The 23,308-nt window shown below is 41.2% G+C and overlaps 1 protein-coding gene across 4 annotated transcripts in view; it reads right to left on the bottom strand.

The window, feature by feature from the left end:
• xxylt1 (xyloside xylosyltransferase 1) overlaps positions 1-22,844 on the bottom strand; it is a 47,816-nt gene extending 24,972 nt beyond the window's left edge. The window contains exons 1-4 of one of the 4 annotated variants that reach the window (XM_033622456.2): positions 22,555-22,844; positions 22,356-22,464; positions 20,255-20,876; positions 8,659-8,806 (exon numbers count right to left, since the gene is read on the bottom strand). In XM_033622456.2, the coding sequence (XP_033478347.1) occupies positions 8,659-8,806; positions 20,255-20,776 (670 nt within the window). In that variant the 5' untranslated portion in view covers positions 20,777-20,876; positions 22,356-22,464; positions 22,555-22,844. Of the gene's footprint in view, positions 1-8,658; positions 8,807-20,254; positions 20,877-22,326 lie in introns of all 4 variants that reach the window. The other 3 variants (XM_033622458.2, XM_033622457.2, XM_033622459.2) reach the window with 3 other exon arrangements.
• Between the last annotated feature and the right edge of the window lie 464 nt (positions 22,845-23,308).

Raw genomic sequence — 23,308 nt, 5'->3', positions numbered from 1 at the left:
CTGCTTTTCCTGACAGAATTGTGGCCCTCAACATGGTAATGTGAGTCAACACACGATCTTTCCCTAACAACAACCGATGATTTTTGTCCCTAAACCTAAACACACATTAACCATAGCACTGCTGAAATATTAAGTTTTGATGTGTCAGCTACATAATAATGTGCAATGTAATGTATCCATGGTTTGCAGAAACCTTCGATTCCAGGATTTTCTTGTGATGTTTTAACACAATGAAAGATTCTGGTTGTAATGCCACCTGTTTGATTTGATAGTCTGCAGATAACAAAAGGCATATCTGACTTGTTGACAGCAACTGAAGCATAAACTATGGACCAAAAAACACTTTTTCACTAGTTTTCATTCAAATTTGTTAGTTTTAGGGTAAAGAGGGCCTGTGGGCTTATCAGTTAAAGTGCCTTAAATCGCACTGATGCTCACAGTAACAAAATCCATTGTTCAAAAACCCCACGTCCATTGCAAAATCATTTCATGATATACAGAAGCATCAAAGGAAGATAATTATTTGTTCAAGGCAGAGTCTGTCATAACTGTCAATTAGTGTATTAGTATTTCAGGCCTGAAAGCTTTCCTTGTTTATCAAAAGCTAAGTATGAGCCTGATGTGACAAGACAGAAAGAAAAGACAGAAGGGGCATTACTCTTATTCATTTCCTCTCGTACCGCGCTCAGCTCTTTATTTTCTTTGATTTGCTCTCAGCAGAAATGAAAGGAGGAGATATTAAGACTTCCTAACCAAATGAATGTGTTTCTGTAGTGCTGTCGGTCACTGTTGACGGCAGCTATTCTGTGCTGTATTACTGCCCTAAAGTTTAAAGCTTATAGTGAACTACTGAGTTTACCTAAAGTCAACACATGTATAACAACCTCACTGCAGCCAGTGTGCACCTATATAAACACGTTACTTATTAAACTGTAAAGCCCTATTTGGACGGGATTAGTTTAATGTGGAGACGTGGGGTAAAGTAATTATTACCAGGGATTTTAGTCCCGTCCGAACGCGCCATGTCTGTAATCATTACGGATAATGTCAGTAAAAATTACGGCGACTTTTACCTTCTGTAAAACGGTCCGGAGAAAATACCTCGGGTAATATTAGTCCCGTGCAAACGCGATCCTCTGTTAAAATGTATGTAAATATTTCATCATGTCCTGTTTACAACCATTTTTCCGCGTTTACGTCTAGTTTTCCGTGTTTTTTTTGGATGATGGAGGCGCTTGAAGAAGCATTCAGTATTGTCAGCAGTCATGATAGTGGACATTCTTCTAATGATCGCATAGCCCTACGTGGGAGACCAATCAAAAAGGTCGAGAAGAAAGCACTTTTCAGAGCCACGAGACTTCTAGTTGTGTTAGGTAGGCCTAATATAAATCCATATTGCTAATCACTGTGTACACACAATCCTGATCATGGGCAATATTTCATATTGGGCTAATCATTAATTATAATTATCCTTCAGCTGATGCTTACAGGAAGCAACGTAGCATGCACATGCCAACAGGGAGGTGATGCCAGGGCGCAAACCGAGTTACCACTCCCATCTCTGGTAGAATTCCAGAGATTTCTTGTCCCCTGCGAATCGGACATTTATATTACAGACATCCAGTGGTAAATTGACATTAGTCCACATCCCTAGGTAAAACTAATCCCACAATGTTTTAGAGGTGAGGGCTACAGTATACATTTTTTGAGCCCAGTCTCACTCCGAAGTCATCCAAATTCAACGCTTGGGCACTGACTTGTGGTGTCAGAAACCAAAGAAAAAAAAAGCATCCTTTAACATCGGCATAATATGCAGCCGGTTGCCGTTATAGTTTGACGGCGGATGGGTCCAACAACCACTGACTTTCACCTGAGAGAGCGGTGTTTGTGTCCTGTAAGATTCTAAAACCAAACCCTGTTCTTTTTTCCTAAACCTAACCACATGTTTTTGTTGTTGAAGGAAAAGAAATGTCAATTCGCGTAGTTGTACCAACATAGTGCATTTATTTTGAAAGACACTGTATGTAAACGTTTAAGTTCCTGTGAAAACAGAAGTGTATCTTGAAAGAAGATAACTTGACACACTGTCCCAGAACGTCAACAAGCAATGCACCCAGGGTACCTTGCACGTCGCATGTGGACATGGAAAGTCAATGACCAAAATGTCAACATGTGACGATGTCGGAGTGAGAATGTGTTTATTCTTTAGTTTATACAGTCAGCTATTATTATTATTATAATAAAATAATTGTCTCTATTACTATAATAACATTATATAACTGTTATGTATTCATTCATTCGTTTTCCGTAACCGCTTATCCTGTTGGGGGTCGTGGGGGGCTGGAGCCTATCCCAGCTGACATGGACGAGAGGTGGGGTACACCCTGGACAGGTCACCAGACTATCGCAGGGCTGACACATAGAGACAGACAACCATCTACACTTTCGGGCAATTCAGAGTCGCCAATTAACCTGCATGTCTTTGGATTGTGGGAGGAAGCCGGAGTACCTGGAGAAAACCCATGCTGACACAGGGAGAACATGCAAACTCTGCACAGAAGGGCTCCCCCACCCTGGGGTTCAAACCAGGAGCCCTCTTGCTATGAGCTGACAATGCTAACCACTGTACCCCAGTGCTCGTTACATATATAACTCATTGACTATTTGGAGGTGGAAATATAGAAAATATAGTATAGGTGAAATATATAGGCAGTCAGTTGTTTCAACTGACTTCGACCTGGATTTACTCTTCATCTCCTCCCAGCAGTATTAAGAAAACTCAGACATTAGTGATGGCAGATCTCTGCTGAATATTAGGTCTTGCAAGGACGAAGAACGAAATGGATTCGAAGAAAAATAGAGGGTTAAATTCAATCCTGACCAGGTGCGTTGGTGTTGAGAATTTATTGCAGGACTAACGTTGTTAGGGTGGCTCAGAGCGTGCCTGAGGCTCTGGTCAGATCAGAGTAAACCTCAACTCAACCACAGCAAAAAAACAAGAGAGACGCTGTTATCTAACATCACTTTCTTTTTTTTTCCCAGAAAGAAAGTGGGTCAACCTCATTAAGCCCTAATATCAGTCTTGATGTGAGCACTTACAGCCTGTTTGTAAGGGTCCTTGTTGTCTGCATTTACCAACGTTCTCTGGAAAACACCCCGGCTTTTTCAAAGCAGGAGATCACTTGAAATTCATTTTCACACTCATTATGTATGCAAGTTGATGTGTTTCCTGCTGCAAGAACTGTCTTCTGCTGTTTGTAGTGAACAGAGTGGTCACGAGCACTAGTTATATAATGATTTTATATGAAGACAAAAACACAAAAAAGTTTCATGTCATGAGTTTGTCTTTAAATAAATGCATTTTGAAAATTTTGAAAATCATTCTTAATTTCAAATTGATTTTCTGATATTTTATCTATTTTCTTTTTTCAAAGAGGTCGACATGATAATAAATATTTTAAATGACAAGAGCAGGCAGCACTACTTTTGCTGGACCGCAACCCAAGTTTTGACTTTTTCCAGCGTGATGGCATTGTGCTAGGACTGGGCGATATGGCAAAAAGTATTAACACGATCATTTTCCCTGTTTGGATCGATATCAATATTTATCACAATATATAATTTGGTAATGCTGCAAGTTTGAAAAGTATCCTGATCTGACACCGAAAGAAGCCATATGATTTTCCAGCTTCCCCCGGCACTCGTCATAAAGCTGATAAGAGCAGTTTAAGAAAAATATTTCCTGCCTGGGAGCTTATACCTGCAGTCTAGCACTTTAATTTGTTGAACTCGTCTTTCTCCTCAGTGCTATCATGTCTTTGGCTAGAGAGTATGACACTGCATCTGTTATATCTCTGCTTCTTTTCGATCGCTTCTCATATACGGGGTTACAGCAGCAAAAGAGGACACTATAGATCGGATGTTCATGCTCTCAGTGTTGTCGCTGTCATGCCACCTTTTCAGGTGATGGAAAAGGTTTGTTGCGTTTCCCGTCCTGGTTGGCACCAACCGAGGACATATTTTGCAGACCGTCTTTGTCCGTGCGTCATCACCTTTCACCTAGCCAAACCACTTACAAATTATTGACGTAGTGTAACCTTTTTTATCCACAATTTCGTCCATTTTTGAGCATAACACAAGCTTTTCTTCAGCTTCACCGCCGCTTTGCTCTTCACTTCCCCATTTCCCCTCTTTTCATTATGTCCACACTACTTTAAACTCCTCCTCACCTCAGCACAAACTTTGCAGTGAAAAATGGGCATGTACAATGACACGCATCCCTGACACTGCAGATCGCCCAGTCCTACATTGCTTTAGTGAAAATTCTGAAAACATGCTGGCTAGTCTTGTTGACCCGGTAAACCGTAATACCATGACACCACCCAAGCCTATATCAAACCCTAATTTCAACATGGGGCAGTCAATCAGTAAGGGAGAATGACTCTCACTGCTAGTCAGAGGAAGTTGGGACATTTAAATTTAGCTTCAGTGCTATCCACTCCACAATCCCACTCATATTCAACCCTGGTCTGTTTTTTTATATCATTACAGATAGTGGGAAGAGTTATTAGCTCTGTGTTATCAGCTCAGGAGAAACAGGACAGGAGGTCTGATTGACATCCCTGATGATAGCAGGGATGTCTGCTAAAGACGCTGAACCTTAGTGTTTAAGAAAGGCGATACACTGTGTGTTTGAACTGGAGATTATTAAAGTTAAAGTACATTTCTGCTGCTTCATTTTGGAATTTTCACCAGGCACTGATGAGAGGTGAAACAGATGGCTGTCAGGAGGCAAATAAAGATGGAACCTGAAACACTATTGCAATAAATCAGCATTTTTGACACCCATCTGCTGTGTAATTTTAGCTCTGTGTGACACCCAGTAGAAAAGGTACTACCTCGCTCCCAGCTACCATCTTTCTCACTTCAGCAAAGCAATTCACACATCAGCGGTGCCACTTCTACCTGAGGTGGAAAACAGAGGTCGAGCTTGTAGGAAAGACTCAAGTCGCAGCATGTTGACACCTCTGGAGGGGAAACAAAACATGGAACACTTCTCCTCGAACAAAAACAGTGTTTCTTAGGAACCTTATCATTAATGCAACAGGTTTCCATTGTGCAATTTTATTTTCATCCTCCAAGGACAGATGGTGTGACAATAGAGTCCTCTTTTTAAGCCTTTAACACTGTCACACATACAGTATATCACATGTATATATAAATGTCTTCTCTTAGCAAAGATATTGTGATGTATTTTTGTGTTTAACTGCTGTTATTGAAAGCACAGTAGTGTGGTGGTTTTGTGCAACAAATTACTGTATGATCACCTCAATTTAGCTCATCATTTATCTTAATTCAATTTCCCATTTATCCTGTTCTGGCTCTGTGGCTTGCTGAACACTGAACCCAAAGTGCTGACAATTTCCTCTATTTCTTCCTTCTCTTTTGACAACCAAATTAAACTCGCTGAAATCACAACAGCTCCCACTTCACAAGTTGTTGGAGGATGTTAAATTTCCAGCCCTCCCACTTGCAGCTGCTACTTTTATTTATGGATATCACATTTGTTTCACTGTGTCTTTAATCATAAATGATGTTGTGTGTCCGCCGTGCAGCTCGCTGAATGAAGAGAGTTTTGGGAAAACAGTACCCCCACTCTCTCTCTGCTAAGACAACCACATTATGCCCTTTAGAGATGAAAGGATTCTTTAAATAGACATGTGTGACCACTTGGACACAAAGCAGCCCGGTGGCACATGTGGCTGATCAATAAGCATTTCAGGAACACAACGTGAGACAGCATCAGATGTGCACCTCCAGCTCATGCAAGGGGATGCTTAAAATCCAGTCAAAACAACTTTGTGCTTCACTACAGAGCTGACGGCTGAGTGAAAACTACACAAACATTCACCCCACCCAGCACAATCTTTTATTGATCATCCTGTTTTGCCTTAAGACATTTCTGTTTTTTCTCTTCTGCCCTTTAAGTGATATCCTGCTTCCCTGAGTAATGTAAATAGCACACTTTGATGTATACCTTAAAGAAAACCTGAATTTGACCACAGGAGCTATCAAGCCTTCAAATATTGGACATGCTGCATCTTTCTTTGATGGAAAGCTAAAAAATGTAGAAATTCAGCCTCCAGCTCATGCAGATGACCGATTCCCTCTGCTGTGGTGTTCATAAAAATAATTTAATGCATGTAACTGCTGAAATACTCTCAGCCTCAGAGTGAAAAACACATCACTACATCCTCTGTTCATAACTAGAATTACCACCCCGCGGCTGTTTGCCTCCGCATGCCAGTCAGAGTTTCACTTGCAGTCCTTCCATGACTGTGGAAACATGAATGCTTCATACACATACTCAACCTCGCAGCACAGATTATCTATACAATCAGCACATTTTTAAGGTCGACACCCAAGATTAGTATCACCAATTCAGTATCTGACCAAATGTCTCCCCTTCTGTTCCTGAGTTATGACATTGATGGTGTTTTTGCAAAACATTATGATGTCACAGTGAAGCTGACCTTTGACCTTTTGGATATAAAATGTCATCACTTCATCGTTATATCCTATTAGATATATGTGTGAAGTTTTGTCAGATTTAGCGCAAGAATTCTTGAGTTATGGCCAAAAACATGTTTGGTGAAGTCACACTAACCTTCATCTTTGACCTTCAACCTCCAAATTCTAATCAGCCTATTTTTGAGTCCAAGTGAAGGTTTGTGCCAAATTTGAAGAAATTCCCTTACGGTGTTCTCGAGATATTGCGTTCATGAGAATGAAATGGATGCAAGGTCAAACTGACCTTGACCTTTGACTGTCGACCACCAAATTATTATCACTATATTTCGAGTCCAAGTGAACAAATTTGAAGAAATTTCTTCAAGGTGTTCTTGAGATATTGTGTTCGTGAGAATGACACAAATGCGAGGTCACATTGACTTTGACCTTTGACCACCAAAATTGTATCAGTTCATCATTGAGTCCAAGGGGACGTTTGCGCCAAATTTGAAGAAAATTCCTGAAGGGATTCTTGAAATACGGACAGACGGACTGGAATGGACAGACGATAAACAGAATACCTGAAAACATAATGCCTCCGGCTATGGCTATCGCTGCTGAATGTCAACCCCTATTAAAGGGATAGTGCACCCAAAAATGAAAATTCAGCCATTATCTACTCACCCATATGCCGACGGAGGCTCAGGTGAAGTTTTAGAGTGCTCACAACACTTCCGGAGATCCAAGGGGAGAGGGGGTAGCAACACAACTCCACCTAATGGCTGATGGCGCCCCAGATTAAAACGTGCAAAAACACAAAATTGAAACCACAAAATATCTCCATACTGCTCGTCCGTAGTGATCCAAGTGTCCTGAAGCCCCGACATAAAAAGTTGTTTGGAAAAACTTCATTTGAACTCTGTTTTTAGCCTCATTGTAGCCTGTAGCTCTAACTGCCTCTCTGTGCACCGCGCTCATGTGTACGTGTGCGCAAGTGCGAGAAAAAGCACATGAACGCGGTGCCCGTGTCTCACGGTCTCGCGTGACATTTTCATTTTTGGGTGCACTATCCCTTTAATATATTTTAATTATTATGCCTAAATCACAACTTTAAATAAACGTGTGATCTAAAGTGTTCACATTGTATCCTCCGTGCACTCCCAGTTACACTTTCAAAACTTATAAGACGATGCTCCGCTGTCTGTAAGACGGAGACTCAAGGTTTCATATGTGTGGCTCTGGTGACTTTTGATCCAGAGCCCAGTTTGGTTCATTTGTGGAGTGATGCCCCATGCTGCACGTCCACTGAAGTGAAGCACAACAGAGGGGAGTGCTGCCATCGGTCAGCACCAACACAGGGGGCACTAATGTGGGCAGCAGCGACAAAACACATCCTCCCTTCCTCACTCCCCGGGGCCCCTGCAGCCTGCCACGTGTCCGTTAGATACCTGCCCATACTGCCTTTTCCAGCTGTGTGCACCTGCTGTGCCAGGATAGGAGAGTGAGCAGCTGAGTGAATTTAAAATATGGTCTGCAGTAACACACAATGTTTATGTAAAAAAAAAAAAAAAAAAAGAGAGAGACAGAGAGAGATTTTCTTAGATGTGATGCGTGGGCTCTTTCTTAGTCAACAGCTTATTTTAAAAACTGAAACCCTGAAGATTTTTCTTATTTGCCCAAATGAAATTCTGGTGTATGCTGTGTACAATTTCATCCTCACAGAAAGTGACATGTTAAAACTTTAAGGCACAATTCTTGATCCACATGTGACAGGTACATATTGCAACCTGCTGTCACTTTTCATGTTGAATGACAGGATTTTGATACACAGGAAAATACTAACCATCAATCAAATCTAAGTTTTTATTGTTTTCTGTTAAGGTTTGTTCACATCAATAATGTCTGGACATATTTTAACTGTTGAAACACCCAAAATACTATACATCAGCTTGACATCTATGGGACACTTTCTGGAAATGTCCAGAGCTAGGAACTCAAAACCACTGCAAATAAAACTACACCTATCTACATGGATAGTTTCCACTCAGGGTAAGAGATTACAACATTTACCAACACCTATTTATGGTATTAATAACATCTAAAGATAAGTCTGTGACAAAGATCTGTGACAACATGTGCTTTCCTTACTTTCAGGCATGATGTGATGCATGGCAACAGACAGGAAGAAGATGGCGTCGCTGTAGTAAGCCCCAGAGCCGGCACTGAAGTGCTTCTGCATGGCCTCCACGATTGGGAACAGCTTCTGCGTGAGAGCCACCACGTCATGGAACAGTACCTGCAGATCAACACAGAGGAATCATGTCAGTACAATAACTGTAGTAGAACTGGGAGATATATGGGACTACTAAAGATATCATTTTATGAGACTACTGGTACATGCTGTCTGAGGTTTATGTTGTAAGGCACGTTCTTTTTCAAATCCTTTTTAGCATCAGTGCTCATCCCCCTCATAAAAATGACTGTACTAAATAACATTTACATTATATTAACATATTCTGTCAGTATCAATAAGCCCTTTACCGCAGGAGGCTGTGAGAGGAATCAGAGGTGAATGGGACATTTTTCCACACAGAACCACCCGGAGCCAGATGCATTAAACTCTGTGCATATATACTGTTTTAGTCGTGAATCTACAAAGACAGCAATATACATTCTAAAGCCGTGCCTATCGCCGATACTGTTTCATAAATCTCAATTGTGGAGCTGGGCGCAGGTGCACAAGCCTCATTTCCACTCCCACAGTGAGCCATAAATTGATGCTGAAACGCCCTTAAACAACCGTTTGGATATTAATAGTCGTGCCTGCTCCACAACTTACTGTCACTAAGAAATTCAGCAAAGAAAGTGCAATTTTACCCAGAGAAAAGGTGCAGGTTCTCCGACAGCACCAGACCAGCTGTCACTAATGGTAGCTGTGGCTATTTATAGCACCCATACCACTAATTCATGACATGCTTCTGCAAACCATCATCACTGTACAGTAACCCACTGATGTGGCATTTCTAATTTCGTGAATGAGTGTTGTGAGTTGTGATATGTGCTAAACGTTGGGGTCCGTGGGAATATTCTTTTAGATGAAATATCTCACTGACAATGACTTTAAACCTGTTCAGTCCTTTTTGTGTGTCCTTGGAAATCAGCAAACCAAAAACGACAAGTCTTAGGAGGTACTGTTCAAAAGACTGACACTAACTTCCAGTCCACTAAAGCACAACCACCTGCCTCATGCGACCTCTCACATAAAGCTTCTACTGTCCTCAGCAAGTCAAGAGAACCATGGTGTCTTAAGGAAAACAGATATAAGGATAAACAAGCGTTTAGCCTTACATCACTTTAAAGGTTTTGACTGATGCATCATATGATGGTCAGACAGTCTTACTGATCCACAACCTCAATCCATTAAACACCAAGTCTCCTGCCTCTCAGCGCTCCTCCTCTGAGCTTTAAATCACACGACAGCTGTGTGGCAGCGGCCTCTGCTCTGATCATGACCAGCAGACATCTCTACAGATTACTGAAAGAGGATTTTTTTTTTTTTTAAATGTAGTAATCACTGATTATCATTAAAGCTTTCCTGTGGAAGGAAAAAAAATACATGTGTTGGTTTTGGACGAGAGAATCTGGCCTTTTCCAGTTAAGCCTGACATCAGTAAGTGTGTACGTTAGAGGCTTCAGATAAAAGCTGGACAATATGGCTGCTGTCGTATTATAAATCAGGTCCGTGTGCCTCGATGGGCAAACATCATTTAATGACCCCTGGCAGATTAAGGTAAGCCCTCTGTTGTTACCGTCCTGGACTGCTGTTCGTAATGTGATGTAATGGGACATAAATCGCTGCTGCGGGTATTAGGAGTGATATTGCCTAAGGCCTGATAAATAATCCTCACTCCTTTAGGGACTCCTTGGAAACACTACACGAGTTAACACTACAGGGGGCATCTTATTTCCATGTTTCTATAAACTGAGTAAAACTTTAAACCAAAAGCAAATAATTAGTGTTTTCATTACGATAAACCGACTGTCAGTCGCAACCAGTTAGAGACAAACCACAAGTACAAGTAAGTAAAGTTACGGGATAGATATGACACTGATAAAACAGGATTAACAATAATGATTTTGAGAAAATAAACCAAGGTCAGACAAACTTAACTCCACCTCTTATATCATGCGTATTTCTGGAAGATTCTTGTATATTTTATAAACTATTTTGTAAGGCTTCCCATTAACAATTCATGGAGACAACTCAGCTAAACCAAGTTTACTGCTTTCCCCAACTGGCCACAATAAATAATGTAAAAAGTTCTTTTAAAATTGGCTTGACATATTTTTCTAACAGAGTGTGATTTGCTCAACATTTGACATGTTGATACAAAAGACTTTTACCGTGCGTCTTTTGAGGGTAGTTTAAATTTAATGGGTAAGTTGGGCGATAATTAAAATACAGGACATCAGCAAATATAGTGATAGACATATAAAGACTGGTGCAGGGGAAACTTAATGTGAGTAGCTTTGATTCACATTAAAATAAAAATTAGATTTTCTTAAATATAACGGGATATTAACAGCTGGTCAAAGGGACCAGAACCAGACGAGTTCACCCACTAACCAGCCTCAGAAACTGAGATGTTTGAACATGCAATTGGAGCTCTGTTGAAGCTCTGTTGTTTTAAAGGTTTCAGAGCCAAAGTACTAGTTACTATTATACTTAGGTCCTGTGGTTTGTGAGGAACAAGTTAAAGACCCACCCTTTACCACAGGGTTCCTACAGCTTAAGGCAAATTAGATTTAGGACTCTAACATCACTTGATGATCCTAAGTGCTATATTGTAGGCAGTGTCAGTGAAGATGCTCAGTCATCCAGGTCATGGTAATCATAAGTGCTATATCGTAGGCAACTGGACTTGCTTGAGTTTCCTGAAGACGTTTCACCTCTCATCCAAGAAGCTTCTTCAGTTCTAAAGAGAAGGTGCAGAGTTGTCGGCTTTAAACTCTGTAGGTGTGAACCCTTACAGAGTTGTTAAGGTCGCAATGTGAGTGACATCCTGTGTGTCGTTAGGGTTAGATGGGTCCAGGTGAGAATAGGTGTTACATCGTCAGGGAAGGGATCCCAAGACTGCATTGTAAGTGGGTGATAAATGGTGTCGTAGGTCACCTCCTCTGTTTACCAATGGTCATTCCAGTTGGACTTGCTTGAGCTTCTTGATGTTTCATCATCATCAGAAGCCTCTTGAATGATGATGATGAAACGTCTTCAAGAAACTCAACCGAGTTGAGTTGCCTATGATATAACACTTAGGATTACCATGACCTGGATGAGAATCTAAACCAACAACATATACATGATGTTTTTATGTTGCGATGGAGACAAGGCTGGAAGAAAACCGGGAAATACCTGAAATTTGTTGCCAAATTTGTTTCTCACTCAGCATTTGGGATTTAATTGCCTTGATTTCTATCCAACATTTTGCATAAAATACACAGAGGTTCGTACGCATTGCCTCATACTGGTTTCAGCCATGCCATAAAATCTTAAATAGCCAATTTAGTACTTCCTCATAGTCTGGCCACCAGACAATCAGAGATCTCCACCTTCTGATAGTCTGGGGACACTCCTTTCTAAAGTGTGTTTAACACACCGGCGAAAACGGCCGGCAACAAAGCAACGCCTCTTGCATTTTTGAAAAGGACACGCCTACTCGGAAATGTGCGCTCCCCCTTTTCTCGTCCGCAAGGAAACAAACACAGAGAGCTTGAAAATGGATGCCGAGAGATTAAACTCCGTTTTATCAAACGTGTGCTCATCCGTGAAGAAAATATTTTTTCCAGCGGATGTCTTAGTTACAACATTATTGAGCTAACTGGAGTAGTTTCATATCATATCCGACAACGGGAGGCTTTTAACAGATGACGTCCTGATGTTAGCTTTGCTGCTGCTGTTAGCTGTCCCTGTCAACTGTAGCCACTGATGCTTTCTAGACATCGTGATTTCCCAAAACTGAATAAATACCACACATAGCAACACAAAACTGCCTTGCTAGCTCAACCATGTTGTAACTAAGATATCCGCTGGAAAAGATATTTTTTCATGGACCGTTTAATGAGTTATTACCTATTACAGACACGGCTAACAGCTAACGGTTAGTACAGCTAAACGTGCACACAGAAATAGTAATGTTTGTTCAATCATTGTGTTTATAGACTTTACAAACATCGGATTAGTCTAAACGGTGATACAGTGATGTAAAAAATGTGATTTTATATACAAATTTACAGATTTAATATATATATATATATATATATATATATATATATATAAATAAAAAAGCTCTACTGGTTTTCTAGCCAGACTATAGAGGGAATCGCTTTGTAAACAACAAGGCGATTCCCTCTATAGTCCGGCCGGCCGGATGAGTCATGGCCTTGTAAAAGATGTTTGTTTCTTTTAGTTCTCGAGAATGTGTCGCCGCAAACGCGACAAACATCCACTAACTTTGGCGGCGTTTTCTGCGAGCATGGCTGAGCCATTTTGTACCGCTACACGTGTTTCTAGTGGGACTATGTTTACAAGCACAAGAGTTCAGCGAGCCACCGAAGGACCGCCCTGCAGATTTACTATTGGTTCTGCAACGTAGGGAGTTTTTTAAACTCTGAAATTGTATCCGCCCATCTAAACACAAAATCGGGGAGAAAGTCATCAGTCTTTAGTTAAGCAAAGCGTCTAAAGACTGACTTGTGAGTCTAACTTCCTCATGACATCCAGGGTTCAGTGACAGCTAGCTAGCAGACAGCGGATCCTCGGCTCGGCGCATCCCTGGCCGAAAAATACAGTGAGTGGTTTTGCTATCCTGATCTTTGTGACGTTAATGCCAAAGCCATTCAGCAAATTATTTAAAAAATTATACCAATCATTTTGAGATTTTACGATGCAATGTTGGGAAAAAGAAAAAAATGTAAATCCTACTTCCCGTGTCTTAGCATTTTTATGACTTTGAAAGACTGATTTTTGATACCAGTAAAGGCCTTAATTTTTAGATTCATTGATTCGAAACCTTGTAAAACCTTTTAGGGATTCACGCAAAATCTGTATCAGGAGGAGAAAATGTTTGTCAACCTGTGAGAAACACATGCTGATTGTTTTAAACACAGATATGGACTTAATATTGAGTGCAAGGTTAAAATTAAGTTGCTTACAGACAATTACTTCATGCTGTTATTCCAGGCACTCTCCACCCCTCCCTCCTCCAACCCAGATTTTTCAAAGATCACAGATTATTGGACATATTGACGAACAGTAGCCCAACAACATTACTTATCCAGTGATTAAATAAATCCATTTCTATTATCTATACTTCTGATACATTGCACTTAGTGTATTTGGCCAAATAATATTTTTAGCACACAGACAAAACTAGCTGCACAAAGTTGACTTGAGAGGTTGGACACGCTTGACAATTGTTGGCAAGTTGTGCTGCTTTTTGAAGAGCCGTCAGTGCAAAGTAAAATTTCCCTTTTTTGACTTTTGTGGCCAGGCTTGCTTATCATATTTTCTACTGGACAGAGGATGAGAGGGGGGAAATTGGAACATTTATGCCTGTACATACTGACAAAATCGAATGAGAAAGCTTTACAGAACCAATATCCTGCCATTAAAACATTCATTATTCTGTCAACAACATTCATTGCCTTCGTGTGGGCAGAGTACTAAAATCCTGCGTGCATCTTTTAATCAAAAGCACAAGGACAAGATAAAAGTTTACAAAGAACAGTCAGAACACAGTGTGCCTGTTATCAGGAAATTACGATATTAACAATTTGCTCCTTAAAAGCTTTGGTTCTGAATCCACAATCAGGGTCCTATCACCCCCCTCAAGGCCACTTCATTTCATACGTTTTACCAATTTACTGGATCCTCGTGATTTACTTGTGAGTTTCCCTAGTTCAGTTACATGATATTAACATATTATATGTATGTATACTCCTACACAAAGATTCTTTTCACAGGAACAGCGCATTAAGCAGAGAATCACATCACAGCACTGTGTTGTCTTGTGTTAATGGCTGCACAGGAATGAAGCACATGGCTCCAGTGTGTTGTGTGAATGGTGGTCAGCAGCAGTGAGCACAGCCTCTGGGCAGTGCGACTCTGCAGGCTGTTCGTTACGAATGTCAAGTGGTTCACTGAATTTATCACAGTTGAGAAGTGAAGGGAGCTAAAATCCTTGCATAACCGCTGTCTGACTCTCATGCTCCTTTGAGATAAATAATTAAGGGGAATGAGGCTCGAGATGAGCAGACAAGGATGTCATCGTGCTCATACACACTGCCCCTGTCAGCCTCCGGGAAGTCCCCATCCCATCTGTAACTTTGGCAGGACTTCAGTGTGTGCTTCAATAGAGACAGAGGAGACAGTGGCTGTTCTTGTGTAAGTGGCAGAACATAATTTCATGATTCATTATCTCAAACCATGATGTCTAAAAAGCACTGATCTGGAATGATACCACAGCAATGTTGAAAGCACTGGGAGTACGGCCTGTTTGTACAATTTATGGTGCATGTAACTTTGATTTACAGAGGCACAAAATTGTGTAAGAGAATTATAAAAGCATGTTTCCCTGGCTCTATGGATGGGAGTTAAGATTTTATTGATACCATTTCTGCTTACTGGTCCGATTCTTTATCGATTCCTGAACAATTTCCTGCGTTGGGGAAAAAAAAAGTAGGTCTTCACAGGTTTTCAGCTTCAACAACTGTTTTATCATCTGAATCTGAACACAGTAAAGTAACAGAGCAGAAAAAAGGCACGCATGTGACTCCAGTGTGCAAAAGCTCTTCTGTTTAACTGTTCTCGTAGTCAAAGGAAAAATGTGCTAAGCCTGTCTGCATGGCGCTAATGTTATTATAACAGGATATATAACCTCAGTAATGGACATGCTGCTCAGTTAGGAAGCAGTGGCACTCGTGTCTATGGTGTCAAATACATGGCATTCCTGGAATTTAAGCCCATAATGAGCAGACAGATGTTGCAGCATATTGCTGGTGATTTCAGCCTTACTTTAAATGAGCATTTTACAGACATTAGAAGCAGCACTGCTTTCATCTAACTTTGTGAAACAAAGCGATGCTTTCGTCCTTCTTGTTGCAAGTTTCCAGCAGCGTCGACACATGAGTTCTGGGTCATTGTTTTGTAATATGCAACTATCAGAAAAACATGCAAGCATTGATAAAGGAATATGATAAGTTCCGATGCATATGACTCAGACAGCGATTCCAATTTGGAGCTGGTTCTCAACTGGAACCGTTTCTCGATTACCATCCCTATGTGGGTCACTGTGTATTAACTAGAGCCTGACTGATACATGAGCATTGATACTTTCAGTCCATTTTAGCTAATCACAAGTAAACTGAATGTCAGCTAGATACCATAAAGCTTCAATTAAAAGCTTAGTCCTAATTTAACACCCAGTCCCTCTTACTATCCCACTGTGGCTACACATTTTGACAAACAAACTCCTGTCTCAATTACACTCCTGGTCTGGTTGCCAAGCAGTTCATTTTTATACAAGTTCTTCAGATGTATAAAACTGGCTGGTTACCTCAAATTATGTGTCCATTCTTCGGTTACTTTGTAAGTTATCCATATTCCTTAAGTCCGTAAGGGTCCTCAGATCAAAAGACTCAAAAGAGTTTTTCATAAAAATGTATTCAAGTTGTGAGAATTGTTTTAACAGGATAAAGTGGTGTTGTGTCAGTATGCCGGGTGCCGTAATCCTCAAGTGCCGTGAGTTACTGTCTGTCAGAGCTTGATCAAATGAAAGATTCATAATTGGTTATATTATATGAAGCTTAATTTTTAAACAAGTAACAAGTAATATTCATACTGGTTTAAATCTTTCTTAAATCTTTGCTGAGCAACTGTATTGTGTGAAAGGAATTAAAGGCCTGTCCCAAATATAGGCCTCTTGATTTAAATGATTTAAGGAAATAACAGCCTGGGCTACTAATTGAAGTTTTACAGTAAGTGTCTTTTTAATTTGGATTTTTTGGGGGCATTTAGTGTCTTTATCTGAGAGTGGAGAGAAGAGGGTTGACAGGAAACCACATGAGAGAGTGGTGAGGTGTGACATGCAACTAAATTTGCTGGTTCAAGATGAGGATATGGCTGAGATGATAAAGAAACTGTTGTCTTGTCATAGTTTGTTCACCCCAGACAAAAAACTTTGTATTTTTCCAACTATAAAATGTGCTGCATGTGCTGTGCAATACATATCATGGTCACAATTCTTTAATAACCACATTTTTGAAAAATCCCTATCAAAGTTATGACTATGAATATTATAGCTCCACTGAACCAAAGTTGAGAATCGGATAACAAATTGCGACTGATTCAAAAATCTTCAAAATAAAACACATAACATGAACAAACAATCTTGATACTGAGCCTCTAGCTTCTTTTTTTGAAGAGTTGTGACCATTATACTTACTGAGTCTGACATTTTACAGTTGAAACAACATCACAACATGTTAGTGCTCTCTGTTTTTAAATGCCCTCAAGCCTAGTCTGACACTTCTGTGCAGCAATTTCTTCTTGCTTATAGGGTGACATATACACCAATAAATAAGCTGGCATCAGCTTCTCTGATTTACCAGTCAAGCTCCAGTCAAAATGTTAAAAAAGAAAGTCCAGATTCAGTGTTAGTCAGGCTCAGCTACTGTATGTACACTTAAGTTAAATTATGCTGAGAGCACATACAGCCAGCAGCTAACAGCACTGTAGCCTGAGGTTAGTCAGTAAAGTTGCAATATCTCACAATATTTTCACTGTATTTCAAAGCAGCACCCTGCTTCTACATTATGCTTTTTCTGACAGGTGTCTTGCTGAGGTCCAGACCTTTGAATCCGCCCACTCCACCAAGTTGGAGTTGACACTTCTGTCTGAATATCAGGCAAACAGGTTTCTGGCTGACAGTTGAAGTAAATATAACCATAAGATGTGATTCTTATTGCCAAAGTGTTTGGATATTTGCTAATGCCTCTTGCTAATGCTGCCAACACTTGGTGCTTCCCCTTTTAGAAATGTGTTTTGTATATTGGCTAACTTCAAAAGAAGTATTGGCACAGTAATACATTAAAGTAAGGAGTGGGGAGATAATCTCTGCATGCCAGTTTGAGCTGTGTTCTTTAGAGAGAGCCTTTGTCTGGTTCTCTCTAACACAACAGATCCTTTTTATATTAGCGTAGCTTGTCCAGTGCTTTACATGACACACTTCAGCTGTGCTCCAGGAAGACTCTGAGCTTGGTCTGAGCACAGGGAGTGAAATGAGCAGGAAGCAATCTGACCCACAGGCTCAGAACTGCCAAGATGCTAAGCTGAGCAAACCTGTAACCAACCCACAGCAGGCATGGGATCAGCCTGAGCTAATACAGAGCTATACCAACACCAGATGTTGTAGATGATGAGACATTCCTCAGAGAAAAGGCTTAGCTGGTGGTGAGGCAGGTTTGCAAAGGGGTAGGTTGTCTGTAAACGAGTTTATGATCTTGTGCTCTGTGAAGAATACAAAAGAGGAGAAAACAATGGACGCTGCATGAAAAAGAAAGAGCAACAGAGAGGGGACATAATCCTCTGTTTTGGCAGAGGGAGCGCAGTAGGGGAGGGATATCCCCATTAGTGAGGGATTAGTTTGACAGGCCAACACTGCCCCCATGTGTTTTAACTTCAAACAGCACCTACAGCCAACGTGTTGGTCTTCGTGGAGGGTCATGGGGTCATATTAGTTCTGTAGCTTTATGTGAAGCTGTAAAGCCAACCCAGTTTATTCAGCGATCAGCCAGGTGTGTAGAGGTGTGAAAAATGTGATTAAACTTCTCTTGCTGGATCTGTTTTTTATCTTTACACAACTAGTGCAACACTGTGAATGCCTTCCAGAAGAGACTGTCCAAAATGTGTGTGTGTGCTGTTATCTCTAGGATGTTGGTTTACATATGGACAGTAGCGACATGTCCGTACCAATATCTGAGAAAACTTGTTTGCATTATCCTCATTCTGACTAGGGCTGCCACGATTAGTCGACTAATCGATGACTAATCGACTATTAAAATAATCGGTGACTATTTTAGTAGTCGACTAATCGGTTTGAGTCATTTTTCATAGAAAAGTACTATAAAAGTACCCCAAAATACTCTTATTGCAGCTTCTTATGTTGAAATATTGGCAGCTTTACAGACTCTCCCGTGACAGTGAACTAAAACCCTTCGGCGTGAGTGCAAAACAAGACATTAGATGACGTAATTTGGGGTTTGGGCGAGACAGACCAACATTTTTCAACATTTTAACACATTTTTCGATGAAATGATTAGTCAACTAATCGAAGAAATAATCGACAGATTAGTCGACAATGAAAATAATCGTTAGTGGCAGCCCTAATTCTGACAGTTCTGTGCACGAAAATATGGGGCAAATTGCTTCTTGTATTGATTCAGTATGACGGTGTGTTTTATTTGTCAGTACAGAATGAACCTATATTACGCCTGATCAGAAGTGTTTTCAGGTAGTTCAACCTCTGATAAAGAGCAAGGCACAAAAACTTAAACTTTGCCTCATCCAGAGAGAGTCCAAAACAGCGTTCTGTGTCTGTCACTCGGTCTCGCTTGAATTCTGCGTTTTTCTTTAAGTGATTAAAGACATTTTCACCATAAACTGGTGCATAAAACTACACCAGAATGCAGGAGATTTAATGTTTGTTCCCCACCAATGAAATGAAACCTGCATCCTTGTGTTATCTGTATTTGTACAACTACTGGATCTCATCCCTGTCTGTGGCATCAGGCTTTCCGCCTCGCCTTCACGTATAGATGTTCAGAAAAGACTGGATCACATCCATCCATTTTCAACCGCTTATCCAAAGCTGAGTTGTGTGGGCAGCAGGCTGAGCAAAGTATTCCAGACACCTCTCTCTCCGGCAACGCTTTTCAGGTCCTCCTGGTGGATCCAGAGGCATTCCCAGGCCAGACGAGATATATATAATCCCTCCAGCATGCTCTGGGTCTACCCCCGGGGCCTCCTACCAATTGGATATGCCAAGAACACCTCTAACGGGAGGCACCCAGGAGGCATCCTGATCAGATGCCCGGACCACCTCAACTGACCCCTTTCTGCACAAAAGAGCAGGAGCTCTACTCCGAGCTCCATCTAGATGTCCGAGCTCCTTACTCTATCTCTAAGGCTTAGCCAAGCCCCCCTAAGGCTGGATACCATGTCAAACAAAAGCTGAATAACCCCTCTTTATAAATGTTCAATTTATATAGACAGGCAACGCGATGTCTTTAAAATATTTTTGGATTTCTTATTTCTTCCTGTTAGAAATCTGTCGGGAAATCAAGATGAATATAGTCTGTCAAAATGTTGTGCTTAGGGGCAAAGATGACTCTCCTAGTCAGAGTTAACTTGTGATTGCTCTTTTCCATCAGACTCTGAGGTGTTGAATGTTGAAATAATGTAAGACTTTGTGCAGTTAAATACAAGATGTGTCTCTGGGGCGCCGCTTCACTACAAAGATCTTAACACTAGCTTCTTTTATCTGCTCTGACTTAGCTCAAGTACATTCTTTAAAATGTAAAAAAACGAATCCACTATCTCAGTATCATGAGACCTAACTTCTTATATTAAAAACAAACAGATAACAGAACCATGGTACAGTGCCAACACATTTTTAGACTGCCTTACCTCATGCTTGAATGTTGCGTCAAGGAGAAACTCCTGCAGCATCCTCTCTCCCAGTTCTTTGCTGGCCTGGTCGCTCACAAAATGAAGGACCAACACCTCTCCTTCCATGAAGCGTCCATGCTTCACCATAGACAACATGGCCACCTTAAACTTGTCCTGCAGGCTCCGGCTCTTGTCCACCTTGGTGAACATCATGAGTGCGTGGTAGCGTCCGTCCCCTTTCCTAGGCCCAAATCTATCGCTCTCTCCTCCCACATCTTGCTCTTCCTCTCCTTGCTCCTCAGATCCAGTCATCTGTGAGAGCCTGGTGTCCACAGTTAGGTCAGCATCGTTCCTGTTGGCATTGTGGCTGGCCTGGGTCTGCTTGATCCGCTTTGTGGTGCTGGAGAAGTTCTGCTTCTCTGAGCCAAAGTAGTAAAAAGCTACGACAGCAAGCGCTGCAGCCAGGAGAAGCACAAACTGATAGGACCTGAATGTACTGATCCTACCCATGATTCTGGCTACCAGTCTGAGGATGCCCATATCTCCCTGCTGGCGTCATGAGAATGGGAGTGTGGGTGGGAAAACATTCATCATTTTGTGTCCCTCCAGTTCACATTTACTCCAAGTTGCCAACATTTTCCTGTAAGAGAAAGAAAACTCAGTTTAGTCCGGACACACACACACACACACACACGGCACTGACTGCCAGAAACAGTAATAGGTTTAAAACTTGTGCAACTTCCAGGTATTTACCTTCACATTTAGTAGAGACCATCTTTAAAACATTTTAGGGCAATTAATTACACTCACCAGCCACTTTATTAGGTACACCTGCTAATCAGCCAATCATGTGGCAAGAACTCAGTGCATTTAGGCATGTAGACATGGTCAAGACAACCTGCTGAAGTTCAAACCGAGCATCAGAATGAGGAAAAAAGGTGATTTAAGTGACTTTGAATGTGGCATGGTTGTTGGTGCCAGACGGGTTGGTTTGAGTATTTCAGAAACTGCTGATCTACTGGGATTTTCATACACAACCATCTCTAGGGTTTACAGAGGATGGTCCCAAAAAGAGAAAATATCCAGTGAGCAGCAGTTCTCTGGGTGAAAATGCCTTGTTGATGCCAGAGGTCAGAGGAGAATGGGCAGACTGGTTCAAGATGATAGAAAGGCAACAGTAACTCAAATAACCACTTGTTACAACCAAGGTCTGCAGAAGACCATCTCTGAACCAACAACACGTCCAACCTTGAAGCAGATGGGCTACAGCAGCAGAAGACCACACCAGGTGCCACTCCGGTCAGCTAACAACAGGAAACTGAGGCTTCAATTCACTCAGGCTCACCAAAACTGGACAGTAGAAGATTGGAAAAACGTCACCTGGTCTGATGAGTCTGGACTTCTGCTGCTACATTCAGATGGTAGGGTCAGAATTTGGTGTAAACAACATGAAAGCATGGATCCATCCTGCCTTGTATCAAAGGTTCAGGCTGGTGGTGGTGGTATAATGGTGTGGGGGATATTTTCTTGGCACACTTTGGGCCCCTTAGTACCAACTGAGCATGGTTTAAACACCACAGCCTATCTGAGTATTGTTGCTGACCGTGTCCATCCCTTTATGACCACAGTGTACCCATCTTCTGATGGCTACTTCCAGCAGGATAACGCACCATGTCACAAAGCTCAAATCATCTCAAACTGGTTTCTTGAACATGACAATGAGTTCACTGTACTCTAATGGCCTCCACAGTCACCAGATCTCAGTCCAATAGAGCACCTTTGGGATGTGGTGGAACGGGAGATTCACATCATGGATGTGCAGCCGACAAATCTGCAGCAACTGTGTGATGCTATCATGTTGATATGGACCAAAATCTCTGAGGAATGTTGCCAGCACCTTGTTGAATCTATGACACCAAGAATTAAGGCAGTGCTCAAGGCAAAACTAGCAAGGTGTACCTAATAAAGTGGCCAGTGAGTATGTTGTGTTGGGGGGGCTCCAGCTCTGCAGGTAATGTTTGCATGCATTTCGCGCCAGTGTTGCACCGTCTAAATCCACGTTGTTACCATGCACAGAAAATGTGGTTTACCTCTGCAGAGAGGACGGAAGTGCACTCACTTGTCTGTCTCATGTCGTTGATCTCTGCAGGTCTATCTTGACAGCTTGTTCGCCCCGTGTTACTGGATCCTCACGTTTATGAAGCAAAGCAACATTTGCTAACGTTACACTGAAATTGAACAACACCGTTAACGTTCACGGGATGCCATTTAATCCAAATATTACCAGTAACGTACACTGCAACAACCTGTTGACATACCAGCCAGGAGCGAGGATGCTAAGTTAGCAAGCGACGACTTTGCGCCTAACGTTATATGTGGGTCGCTGAGTTGCCCTCCGACGCTGTTTGTTTAACCCCAGCACATAGACAGGCCCTGTTTGATAGTTTAAAATTACTAATTTGTCGCTGCACTCACTTGTCGTTCCTAAAATATCCCGGTGTTTGCATGGCTTTGAGATTTCGAAGAGAAAACGGCGCTAATGCTATTTGGATAAACCACTAGCTCCAAGCTAGCGTTAGCAGCCTAGCAACTAAATGCTGTGACACAACTTTGGCCACACCCACTATGGATTCAGCCGTATTCCGAGCCAGACTTCCTTCACGTGCAGTTGGAAAAATGAGAGTTAGAATTTTAGCATTATATATACTCAGAAATTAATTAGAATTGGCTGTAGAGATATTAAAGTTTTATTAATTTAATTATTTCTGAATACAGTCAGATTTTACTCAGTATTTCAAATGACCAAAAACTGAAAATATTCTTTTTAAAACCATAATAACAACTTAACTAAGGGACTGGTGGAGTTGCAGTGTGTTTGTTTTTACACCAGAAATGATACTCCTGAATAGAAAACATCATAACATGAATAAGGATCATAGGTCTATATTGTACATGATGCACATATTCTCCTCTTCATCCTGTTTCTGGAGCTTTATGTAAATATCAAAGGTTGAAGTAACTCAAAACAGTTAGTGACTTACCATAAAAGTACAAATTGGGGGTCTATTACTT

The sequence above is a fragment of the Epinephelus lanceolatus genome, chromosome 6, assembly GCF_041903045.1.
Source record: "Epinephelus lanceolatus isolate andai-2023 chromosome 6, ASM4190304v1, whole genome shotgun sequence".
Classification (NCBI taxonomy): domain Eukaryota; kingdom Metazoa; phylum Chordata; class Actinopteri; order Perciformes; family Serranidae; genus Epinephelus; species Epinephelus lanceolatus.
This window is presented reverse-complemented; position numbering and strand designations above follow the sequence as displayed.